The 13,075-nt window shown below is 35.3% G+C and overlaps 1 protein-coding gene across 2 annotated transcripts in view; it reads left to right on the top strand.

The window, feature by feature from the left end:
• dock5 (dedicator of cytokinesis 5) overlaps window positions 1-13,075 on the top strand; it is a 63,333-nt gene that overhangs the window by 35,516 nt on the left and 14,742 nt on the right. For both annotated transcript variants that reach the window (XM_081350009.1, XM_081350010.1), the window contains exons 33-42: window positions 737-822; window positions 3,151-3,307; window positions 4,261-4,301; window positions 4,380-4,470; window positions 8,372-8,491; window positions 9,350-9,439; window positions 11,624-11,728; window positions 12,237-12,378; window positions 12,718-12,799; window positions 12,885-12,969. In XM_081350009.1, the coding sequence (XP_081206135.1) occupies window positions 737-822; window positions 3,151-3,307; window positions 4,261-4,301; window positions 4,380-4,470; window positions 8,372-8,491; window positions 9,350-9,439; window positions 11,624-11,728; window positions 12,237-12,378; window positions 12,718-12,799; window positions 12,885-12,969 (999 nt within the window). The remainder of the gene's footprint in view (window positions 1-736; window positions 823-3,150; window positions 3,308-4,260; window positions 4,302-4,379; window positions 4,471-8,371; window positions 8,492-9,349; window positions 9,440-11,623; window positions 11,729-12,236; window positions 12,379-12,717; window positions 12,800-12,884; window positions 12,970-13,075) is intronic.

Below are 13,075 nucleotides of genomic sequence, written 5' to 3'. Positions count from 1 at the left end.
CTCATTTTTCTCTAGTGGTCTCTTTCGAGAGCTATTTCTTTAGAAAAATCAACTAAATAGATAGAGGTGCATCTTAAAAATGTATATTTATAATATTCAATGTTGGGGGAAAGTTACTTTTTAAAGTAATGCGTTACAATATAGAGTTACTCCCTAAAAAAAGTAACTAACTGCATTTTATGGAAAAAGTAATGCGTTACGTTACTTTTGCGTTAGTTTTTCTCACCTGGGCAGGGCTTGCTTGTTTGATTTTAATGCCAAAAAAGAAACAAAAGTAAAGTTTTTGGCAAATGTAAAGGCCCTTTCACACCAAAAGTGAAGGCTGAAGGAAAAAGAAAATTCACTGCCATTCTGGATCGCAGAAGAATAGGACGCAGGAGATTTTGTTGTAAATTTAAAACTAATGCGTTACTTTACTATTAAAAAAATAATCTGATTACGTAACTCACGTTACTTGTAATGCATTACCCCCTACACTGATGATAATACATCATATCGTTAGTCATTTGATTGATGCATCGATCCATATCAATGTATTGCTACACTTCTAATGCTAATGACAGTTTCTAGTGAAATCAACTGTAAGTGTTCTCTATTTGTGTGTGTGCTTGAGTTACTGACCATGAAGAGCATTCAGATCAGCTACTTAGGAAGGTCCATGTCTTTTAAGATGTTGCCTATGTTGGCTCCTACATGATGCTCAGAAAGTTTGATGAAGCATTTGTGTGCTTTGCAGTTTGAGAATGAGCTAATCACAAAACTGGACCAGGAAGTTGAAGGAGGCCGTGGTGATGAACAATACAAGATTCTGCTGGAAAAAATGTGAGATCTTTCTCTCCCCTTATACTCTTAAAGATAATGTTTCCAAAAGAAGTTTTTTGCAGCGATGCCGTACTATCTTTGGTTCTCCAAAGAACCTTTCAGTAAACAGTTCTTAAAAGAACCAGACTTTTCTTTGAGTTTAAAAATTCTAAAGAACCTTTCCTCTTTAACCCTCTGGAGTCTGAGCGGTTTTCTGGGCCCTTGAGATGTTCTGACATGCCCTGACATTTGTGCTTTTTTCAGTTGCTTATAAACATATTAATGGCAAAGGTGTAAATTCACTCTATAAAGCACAAACAGGGCTACCATAATATGTGAGCCACGTGTATGTACATGTTTTAATTTTTGAGAGAATAATGTTTATGCGTGGATATTGAAAAAACTAAAAACTAAAATTTCTGAAATAAGGCCACAAAACACATAGTAAATATGTGTCAATAAGACTTTTGACCAAATGGATGTCGTCGCCTATAGTTTTTTCTTCAAAATTATGTGAAAACAGTCTTGCTTTATCGTTCAAATAAAACCATACATTGATTTAAATTGATGTAAAACAGGTTTTGCTTTGAAAGCCAATATGCGAGGGGGCGTGAACGAGGAGTGGTTTTCACCTGAATTACCACCCACTCTGCATAATGATGAGCCATTCACACAGGTGTGAAACTGGCTGAGCCACAATGCTTGGACAAAAGATATTTAGAAGAAGACTTATATTGACCATTTAAGAATTTGCTTACATCTATCTTGTACATATGTTGTGCTATTTTATTAAAAAGGTTACAATTACAACAATAATTACAATTTCAACAATATTTCAAGTGTACTCTTTCTTTGTAAAAAAAAAAAGAAAGATTATAGGCCTACATTTTATCTATGTATTCATTACTTTGAATATAGCCAACATTGGAACAGCTAACATCTTAGTTGATGACTTTATTTTTGACAAAAATATTAGGCTATTTTATATATAGAAATTGCTAAACAAAAGCTTATTTGACGAGGCAGTATATTCTACAGTAAGAACTGTACCCAAATCTACTAAACAAAATGTTGTCTTTCATATTTCGCCTGACTGTAAAGTTGTTTTCATGAAATATTAGGGCATATAAATGTTAATTTGCAGTTTACGTTGCTTATACAAATAGCCAACATTTTATTTCAACATATTTCAGTCGATTTTTACTCATCTCAGTATAGCAATACAGTTTGCTAAAACATCATCATTCGTTGACGATAGGCTTATTTACTTTAAATCCAGGAAAGTTGTTAATGAAAAAATTATTAAAATTAAGATACAATTGATACAAAACGAAATTCGTTTTAAAGAAAGGATTTGTACTTTCTGTTTTGAGGTCTCTGTGAAAGTTTGAAAGTCTTTTAGTGTTTTTTTTTTAGAGCTCGCGTCCATAATGGAGAAAAAAACAGAGCGCATGCCGTTCATTCGTCAATAAACAGAAACCCGAGAAGGAAAAACTTACTAGTATTCCTCAGCTCCTATTCCTCGTATTCCTCATTATTCCTCACAGCGCTGCAAGACGGTGTAAACAAGTAATGATCTGAATAAACTTGTGTTTTCTCGAGCTGATGGGGGCGTTCACAGGATTGCGCGGATTACCTCAGCCATTTGCGTTTGAATAGCGTGCGCTCTCCGTGGGCGGAGTCACATTACATTTGAATTAGCTCTAATTAGGTCGACTGGAATCGCTCTCTTTTAATACAGATTTCACAAGATGAGAATATTTGTTTTTTATATAAATTACTTCATTTAAAAGAAGAGATTTCAAGCTTCATAAAGACATATATCACGTGTATGTGTGAGAAGTATTCACTGAGTTATGGTTCATTTTCGGACGCGTTTCAGAATGGACTACACGGACAGAGAGAAGGCAGAACTCGCTTCGTGTTTATTTTTCTTTATTTGTCGAAAAGCACAACACTATGTTTTTATTGTGAGTATACACAAAAATAATACACATTTAACAGAATCGATTGATGTATGGAACTCCTATGGAAAATCAAAGTCAACAGAGTATTCATGAGTTTCTTTTACACTGATAAAAAAAAAAGCAAGCTGGTATCGCCGGCGATACCGTCGACCTCAGGGGGTTAAAGAACCTTTTGTGGAATTGAAAGGTTCCATAGAATCATAGATGCCAAAATGGTATCTTCTAATGGTTCTTCCATGGCATAACTGGTGAAAATCTTGATTTTTAAGAGTGTACCTTGTGCTGCCACTCAAATATTTTTGATTGCTTTGTGCTTCTATTCTTTTCTGTAGTTTCTGTGCCTGCGTGACTGACTCTATGTCTCTGTTTGTGTTGTGTCCAGACTGTTGGAGCACTGTCAGCGGCATCGGTATCTGTGTCAGTCTGGTGAGGAGTTGGCTCTGCTCTTGAGTAGTCTGCTGGAGAACCTGCTGGCCTACCGCACCATCAACCACGACGAGAGCCCCGAGCTCCGCATGAGCTGCACTGTCAACGTCCTGGTGAGAACCGGAGCGCGTGAACTCAAACACATCTTTAGCTTTCGAAAACATTCTTTATCACGCACTCAACCTGCTGAAAAGACCAGCGAGGACTAGAGGTTTGGTTCTGGTCTAGTTTGGTGGAACACACTTTTCATCAGAGGGCTTAATTTGTGAAGCTAATTGACTAAAGAAGTCTTGCTGTACACTCTTAGAAGAAAAGGTTCGGTTACACTTTATTTGGTAACACTTTATTTTACAGTGTCCTTGTTACATATGTTACATGTACTTACAATAGTATTAACAGTTAATTATGCATAATTACATGCAACTAACCCTCAACCAAACCATAATCCTACCCTAACTCTAACTCTATAGTAAGTACATGCACTTGTATAGAAAGTAATATTACTCAGTACTTAAATATATAATTACACTGTAACAATGGCACTGTAAAATAAAGTGTAACCCTTTATTTTTAGGTGACGCAGTTACATTGTACTTACTCAAATAAGAATTGAGTAATATGAATTACCTACATGTATTTACTCTAGAGTTACTTACTATACTTACTATGTAGTAATGTGTTTTTTTACGTCACTTTAAAATAGTGTTCTGTCAGGTGCTTCATTTATAGAAACTTTTTAGGGGTTCCCAACATGGGGTCATTTTATGGATTTAGTATTAATTAATTAACTGTTTTAATTCATTTTTTTTATTTTATGAATTAAACATACTTAATTACTAGAAAAAATAACCCGTTAAACATGAAAGTATTTTGCAAATGTTAAAGACCTTTCCCTTATAACAGAACCTTTTTGGCATAAAGCGTTTTTTAAAAATTGTGACAGGAACCCTAGCGTTCTATATAAAAACCCATTAAATTATTATTTATTATATTCATCTAATCAGGAATAAAAGATCTTTAAAGACTTTCATAAAAATCACATGTATCTTCTCTCTCATGCCCACAGAACTTTTACAAAGAAAAGAAAAGGGAGGATATTTATATCCGGTAAGTGTGCCAGATGATTGAAAGTTATTGGCTTGTTGACCCACACATGAATCTGAGTGTTTTGTGGTCTTTCATTAGATATTTGTACAAGTTACGTGATCTACATCTGGCCTGTGAGAATTACACCGAGGCTGCCTACACCCTGCTGCTGCATGCTGAACTGTTGGAGGTTTGTGCTGGTCACGGTTATGGTTAGATGCCGACATCTATGCATATCTCATAAATGAGTACACCCCCTCTGAACATAAAGATACTTTTCTATTTCTAAATGATTGCAATTCATGGAAAGATGACAACATGTAAATTCATTAAACATATACTAAATAAAAACAGAGAAAAATGTGATATCAATATCTGTAAAATAAGTAAATGAGCCGATTTTGCTTCAATGAAGGGTTGCATAGCCTTGTGGGGAAGTGTGCCGACATGTAGCTTCGTTGCGCTTCGGGGGACCCGAGTTCAAATCCCGGCTCGTGGACCCTTTCTCGATCCCGTCCTCCCTCTCTCTCTCTCCCATCTCGCTTCCTGTCTAGCTACTGTCCTATCCAATAAAAGGCAAAAAAAAAAAGAAAAGAAAAAAAAGAGGGGTTGCAAAAATTAAATTCAACAAACATGTAATATTCTAGTACGTACAGTAGTATGCCCTGCATAACTTTAAGTATACTGCTTGGAAAATGTTTTGCATTAAATAACAAAAACAATATTGCCCCATTGACTTTAGACCGGGTTTTTGTTGGTCAATGGCACAGTCTATTTCATTTGCCTCAAAATAGCAACAATGCACCTGAACACACCTCGTTTTCAGACCAGCAGCCCATGGGAGAACAGATGGGCGCAAATGCATTTGCTTTTTAAACAACGTGACGCAGGACGTGAAGATGATACCTGCATTGCGCCAGGTGTATGATAGTGCCCCTAGAGTGCCCTGATGTTTGATGAGGAATGTTGCTCTTGTCTCTACAAAATCCCCCAATAGTGTTAAGGTTGGAATAAGGCATGGAATAAGGAAAAGGATTGCATCTCCTATGTTTCAAGATTTAGAATTTTAAATTCATGACACACTGATCCTCCAATCCATTTTTGGATGCTGTTAGGTCCCAAATGTTTGATTTGGTCTCATGAGACCATAGTATGGATTACCAGAAGTCTCTATTTTGTTATTATGAGCCTTGGAAAAGGCTAAATGAGTTTCTTGTGCTTTGGCTACAGTAGGTAGTTCCTGTGTAGACAACATTTCACTTCTGCACGTTGCGTCTTACTGTGTAAGATGAAACAGTCCCTCTTCTGACAGCTTTTTCCAGATCTGAGACACTTGCTTGGCATTTCTCCTGCTCTTTTCTTAGCAAAAAATCACTCATTCATACAAAATGAAAGCTTAAAGTGAATGCCGTATTGTTTCAGGTATATATTTTCACGATTGGAACATTGCTTTGATAATTCTCTTGTACCAATGTCCTCTTTTGTGCAAAGAAACAAATCTACTAATCTTTGAAATTGTTCCATATTTGTCAAAATTAAGTCTGAGAAGGATTCAATGGGCTTTATAACTTTTAATTGTCAAGAAATTACTCTTATATAAAAGTTTTGGTTCAACATACTCACTCGTTGATCACAAAATGCCTTTAACTTGCAGCAGAAAATTTGTTTAATTTTATTTTGTAACTTTCAGGAGGGTGTACTCATTTTTGCAACAACATTTTATCACTTTGATAAGAAAATCTTATTTCCCTGAATAATATTGGCATGGTTCTTTGGTAATTGATCAAGGATACTTGCTGGAACATTACATCTTCAAGAAACCCTAAGAACTCTTCTATGCAAAGAGTAATTTGTTAACTTTCAAAGGGGGTGTTTATATTAAATAAGTTAAATATGTATTTCTTAGAAACAGCAATAATTTCCAATTTTTATTCTTCCTTCAAATTATGAGAAGTTTGTAGTGACCAAAAAAGATAGCAAATCAAAACTTAATTAAATTAAAAGCAAATTAAAACAAATGATTAGAAAACACAATTAACTAAATTAAATCTTATTTTTGAGCTTTTTGCAAATTTACGTTCTTTAAGCTGCTTTTCAGTCTAATCATCCATAAAAAGGGTTTTTAAAATAAAATGTTATAGAAAAATTAATATGTATTCGTAATTCATATTTGTCTTTCACAGTAATTGCAATCATTTAAGCATAAGCCTTTAGATCAAAATGTCTTAGGGTCATGAGTAGGCATGTGACATAGTAGGCATATAATTTTCTGTGTGTTTTTATAACGGAATTGAATTATTTAGCAAAAATAGGTTAAAGATCTTCAGTGTTGTCCTATAAATAACAAGTTTAATGACTCAATAAAACCATACACAACAAAAATATATGATGCAAACAAATGTTTCAAACAGAGTGCAGTAGATCACACTATGCTAAAAACTAGAGAACAAATTTAAGAAGAGAACATTTTCAACCAATATCTGAATATCTTTCTGGGATAGCATTTTTCAGTCCAGATTCAAATTATAAAATGTGTAATTATTAAGTTTAATTGTTTGATAAACACCATAGTGAATACAAAAATCTGAGAGTTTGACTCTCTTCTCAATGACAAGTGGTTGCCAGAAGCAAAAAAACTTTGACTAATACTGCAAAAAATAATGTAATGATGACAAATGACACATATGAAATATTATGATATTAAAGGGGTAGTTCACCCAAAAAGGAAAATTTTGTCATTAATTACTCACCCTCATGTCGCTCCAAACCTGTAAGACTTTTGTTCATCTTCAGAACACAAATGAAGATCTTTTTGATGAAATATAAGCGCTTTCTGACAGCTACGCAACTACCACTTTCAAGCCCCAGAAAGGGAGGAAAGACATCATTAAAGTAATTCACGTGACTCCGGTGGTTTAACCTAAATTTTATGAAATGTCGAGAGTTTGCCTAAACAAATATAATTTTCCACTTTATTTACAAAATATTAATCTCCAACGTGCGTTCATGCACCAACGTCTGCTCTCGCGCCGTGGTGCTCTCTCATTTGTAGCTGGGTTTCCATTACAGATTTACTCAAAACTTTGCGATATTTTCTAAATGTTGATTAAAAACGAAAGCGAAATGACGGGGTTTCCATTAACGGATGATGTCTGACTAAAACATAATTATTTCCTCTCGCGATATGTCAAAACAAAGCCTGAGGCTAACTTAATGTCATCTCAACTTGCATTAGCCTGGTGTATTTTAGTTTTTCCAGTTATATCAGCTCATGCCAAATAGAAAGAATGTTTGCCTTACTTGTGCTGTGCAGACCTGTGCTCATTGATGTGACAGTTGGTCTCTCTCCTAGTATTAGGTTGAAAACCTTGAATTTTATTTCCCCTTTCCCATTAGCACAGCTTTTGCAGAGGTTCTCTTTTCCATAAGATACTTCTGTTTGAGAGCTTTCCATTTGGAGTGTAATATTTGCTACGGCTTCCGGAAGCCCTTCTCCCTCATATCTGCTTCGAGGGCTTGATAAATTGTGGCATTTCTTTGTTTTTTAGAATCCAGTATTCCCATAAAAAGTCTAATGTCTCGTCTTCTGTCTTATGTTTCGCAGAGCTGAATTGGGTTTCCATTATTTTCAATTCGCAATTTCAATTTGCGCAATTTGAAGGGTAATGGAAACGCAGCTTGTGTTCTGAAGATGAACAAAAGTTTAAAGGGTTTGGAACGACAATAGTAATGATTTTCGTTTTTGGGTGAACTAACCCTTTAAAGAGATTTGACACATTCCCATTTATTCACAATTTGCTTACATTTTTAAAAAATAGTTTATTATTCAATGACAAGGATGTCTATAGATTTGGAAATGACATGGCCTAATGAAAGTCAGTTGTTATCCTCCAAATCTTTATAAAAGCCAAACATTTAGCCTGTCACTCCCCAAAATTGTATTATTCTGCTTAACTTCGTCTGGTTTGCATTTTAATATCTGCACTCAGAAACGTATTGCTCTTGCAGTGTGCTGGTTAAAGTTGCAACATAGTTTGGTGATTAGCAGATCAGTGTGATTGACATGACTGAACTGTGCAATCTCTTTCTAGTGGTCCGACAAGCCGTGTGCGCCCCACCTGATCCCACGGGACGGAGCTCAGGGCTGGACACAACAAGAGCTGAAGGAGAGACTTTTTCAGGAAATCATGTGCAATCTGGACAAGGGCAAAGTATGCACATCTAAATCTAATGAAAATGCTTTAATATAATTACTTCACATGCCATTCAACCCATTTTTAGGGAAGTACAGCTGTAAAGAACAGAAAAGAGAATTATTGTCATGTTGCGGTTTAACTTCATTTAAAAGTTTACGGTCTGTAAGAATTTTTTTTGAAGTCTTTTTTAAAATGTAATTTATTCCTGTAATTTTCAGCTTCATTACTCCAGTCTCATTACTCCAGCATCATAACCCCTAACCCTAACCCAGTGTCACATGATCCTTCAGAAATCAATCTAATATGATGATTTGCTGCTCAAGAAACTGCTGCTCATTATCAATGTTGAAAACTGCTTCACATTTTTGTGGAAACCATGATACATTTTTTTCAGGAATTTTTGATGAATAGAATGTTCAAAAGAACAGAATTTATTTGAAATAGAAATCTTTTGTAACATTATAAATGTCTTTACTGTCACTTTTGATCAATTTAATGCATCCTTATTGAATAAAAGTATTGATTTCTTAAAAAAACAAAAAAGAAAAAAACTGACGACTCAATGGTTGTGCATTTAAAGATATATTTCACCCAAAAAGAAAACATGCTTTTATGTATAGATATATATATATATATATATATATATATATAGATGTCAAGTTGACTTTTGCTGTTTCATGTCACAACGCATCATGTTTTAAAATGTTTTTTATCTTTTATGAAGAAAGTAATTGATTTGGAACACTGGAAGGTAGACTAAATGATAACAGATGTTTCATTATTGAAGCTGTTCCTTAAAGAAGAATAAACACCGCAGATGTGTTGCCATCAAAACACGTTCTCATTTATTGTTTGTTTGTTCTTTGTCCACAGATGTGGGAGAAAGCCATCGAGATGGCCAAACAGCTTGTTAAACTTCACGAAAACCAAATGTTTGATTTCATAGAGCTCGGTCAGCTGCTGGTAAGACAGACGTGACAGAATTCCCTCTTGTTTCTTTGTTAATGCGATCTGAAGGTAACGCCGCAGACAAACCTCCCCCGAGCTTCTGCAGGAGATGCTCTGTGATTGTACAAACATTTTAGCGTTTTGATTCACGCACTACTTATTGATTCACGTTCTGGGTTGGTAGCCTAATCCATCACGCTGTCGGCTGGGTAGCAGCCGTCACTCGGCACAGGAAATAAGCATGGCAATTTGCAAGCAAGAGGAGGAAGGAAACTGGTGCGATAACGGCTACTGTAGCAGTTACACACTCTCCTCTCAGTTCTGCCTTTGGCTCTGTCAAGTTCTCACTTGGCAGCTGACTTCAGTTTGATCAGTTTGTGCTGATGAATTGGGTGGACAACTGCTTCAACTTTTCTGTCCTGTGGTGCAGAAAATGTACCATGCATTAGTTAGGTGAAATTTGGGAAATTTTTGCCATTGAGATGACTGGAAAAAAAGTCCCATTTATTTTGAATAAATCCTATATTTCTAATTTCTTGTGTGAATTGGAATCATTGTATTGAATGTACAGTAACAAATACCAAAGGTAAAGTATGTAGAACACTTTGAATATTCTGTCATCATTTACTTATCCTCATGTCATTCTGCACCCGATTTAATTTTTTCTTTATCGCCGGAGCGCAAAAGGAGATATTTATCTGAATGTTCAGGCTGCAAAATGTTCCCATACGTTTAAAGTGAACAGGAGTGCTGTAAAACTCCAAAATGATAAAAACAGCATAAAACCACCGTATTTGTTGTACAAGTATTGTTTAGTATTATTTATGCACTAATATTTATTAATGCTTTTAATTAGCTTTTATTTTTATATTTAAAGTTTTATTTGTAGTTTAAGTTCTAGGAATTTTGTGCTTTTTAATTTTTATTAGCTTTTTTATTTCAGATTTAGTCATTTTATTAATTCAACTTAAACATATTTCAGTTAGTTTCCAAGGCAACATTTATAATTCTAATATTTATATTCTATTTTTTTATTTCAGCTTTATTTAAATTATTAAAAAGATTAATAGTTTTAGCTTTAGCTAACAATAACAACACTGTGTAGTACATATGGCTTGCATGTTATATTCCTAGTGTGAGCCCCCCCCAAACACCCTCTGCCATAACTCTCAAAAGGCACATGAAAACTAAGATGGTTGGAAAAATTATATTTCAGTGCTTTTGCGTTCTCTCACGAAACTTTTGTGCTCACCCAACAATCTTTGTGTTTGCTTGGAAAACATTCGTGATGGAAATAATATGAGGTGGGAGGAAAAACAGTGAAGGGAAACACAATTGCAATTCCATATTTAACTATAAAAGAGCCACATGGTATGTGAGGCCAAAGGCAGAGAGCCACATTTACACAGAGGGGTTCCAAGATCAGATTCTGAATGTTAATCATCTCCATTTATGAATGTATATACGAATATGATTTACAGGCTCTCCTACGACCTAGAAAATAGGTGAAGTTCTTTTACAGAATCATAAATGATTGGCAGTATTGGCAATTCTTCAGTGTTAGATTGCTGCCACTTAGACTACCATAATTAAAAATGTTACCGTATCGAAAGCATTTCTATCAGAGAGCTGTAGGAACAATTACAACAATTCGATTTTTTTTTTAATGACTACTATGACCTTGATTATTATTAACCTCTTAAAATAAGCTACTAAAAGGATCTTAATTGTTCGTCTTTCCAAGTATTGGAAGAACCAGGGGTTAAGTGCTTTGATCAAAGGCATTATGGGGCAGATAACAGTAATTGAAGTTGACTGAAGCCTTTGTATTAGCAGGATTACGTGCAATAGAGGTCAAACTTGTTACGCAACAGTTTTTTGGAACCATCAGAACGGTCAAAAATAGATGATTATGTGCAATATTAAAATTTCCCTCACCCAAAGCTGTCATATGACTTCACAAGAATTGCAATATAGTTCACAAGTATTATGACCTCTTTCACGTTCATTGTATGAACGAGAGCAGCGTGAACACACATAAAAGTCTCCTTTTATGTTCTAAGGAAGAAAAAAAGTAAGACAGGATGAGCAAATGATGACAGTGCTTTCGTTCTCAGCTGAACTTTTCCTTTAATGCTTGACTTTTGAATGCCTTAATTGCTAATTGAAATGTAAAAACACCAGTTGTTTTGTACACAGAAACAGCAGGCACAGTATTATGAGAACATCATGCACGCCATGAGACCTCAGCCCGAATATTTCGCAGTGGGATACTACGGTCAAGGTTTCCCATCCTTCCTCAGGGTGAGTGAATTGCTGCTGTATCCCAGTTTTGCCTGTTTAAATGGATTCAATAAGGGATCGGTTTTTCAAACGACAACTTGGAGAATTATTCCCCCATTTGGTGCTCAAATGTCTAATTTTCTGTTGTTTATGTGGTGTAAAGTATGGATTAAACAGTGACACAAACATGCTGGCAGGGCATTTGGGCATTAAGCATTGCCAAAGGAAAACAGATATTCTGATTGGAGCTCTCCCCAAAGAGCTCTCAGAGTAATTGGGTTTTAACAAGAAAATAATACTTTTGTTCACAGTCAGAGGTTTGGAAACCCTGGTGCCTTACTTTTACATATACAAGAGCCCCTTAGACATCTAATGAAATGATAGGCTTTGTGCAGTTATTATTGGTTCTGCATTCCAGATTTCAAGCCATGAAAATCGCTTAAACAGAGAAAGAACTTTGTTGCTAGTACGTTAATAGCAGTGGCTTACAGTCTTCAATTAACATTTTCACTCTCCCTGTTTCTAACAGAACAAAATGTTCATTTACCGTGGTAAAGAGTATGAGTGGCTGGAAGACTTCAGCCTCAAGCTCATGTCTCAGTTTCCCAATGCAGTGAAGATAACCAGCACATCGCCCCCTGGTGACAACATCTTTAACTCACCCGGTCTACGTATCCTTCACCTTTAACCCAGCAATATACTGATGTTAAAGCTTTTTGTTGGTAACATTTAAAGGTTTGGGGTCAGTATTTTTTTTTAAAGAATATAATACTTGCATTCAGCTGGGATGTATTAAATTGATCAAAGGTGACAGTAGAGACATTTATAATGTTACCAAAGTTTTCTATTTCAAATAAATCTTCTTTTGAACTTTCTATTCATCAAAGAATCCTGAAAAAAAAAATGTCATGGTTACCACAAAAATATTAAGCAGCATTGTGTCCAAATGCTTTTTTGAACCAAATTAAGTCAATGTGAACAGTTTTCTACCCTTAATTGATTCCCTGCAGATATTCAGTGTTTTACGGTGAAGCCTGTCCTAACTTTACCTTCACAGTTCAAGGACAAGGGAGTTCCTGAACAAATCCTCAAGTATGAATCAACACCCTCGTCACAATTCAAATCTATTGTAAATAATGCTGTTATAGATCTTATTTTCCTTCTGTTGTTTTCTCAGTTACTACAGGACGAACGAGGTGGACAAGTTCCAGTATTCAAGACCGTTTAGGAAAGGAGAAAAAGATCCTGACAATGAGTTTGCCGTAAGTTGCAAACATTGATCAAATATTGAATCACTGAGGTTGACCGATAAGGCAGATGAGGGTATTTATGGTGCACGAAAAAGATGATTTCAAATTAAATTACTGA

Source organism: Scardinius erythrophthalmus (assembly GCF_964197995.2).
Source record: "Scardinius erythrophthalmus genome assembly, chromosome: 20".
Lineage (NCBI taxonomy): Eukaryota > Metazoa > Chordata > Actinopteri > Cypriniformes > Leuciscidae > Scardinius > Scardinius erythrophthalmus.
This window is presented reverse-complemented; position numbering and strand designations above follow the sequence as displayed.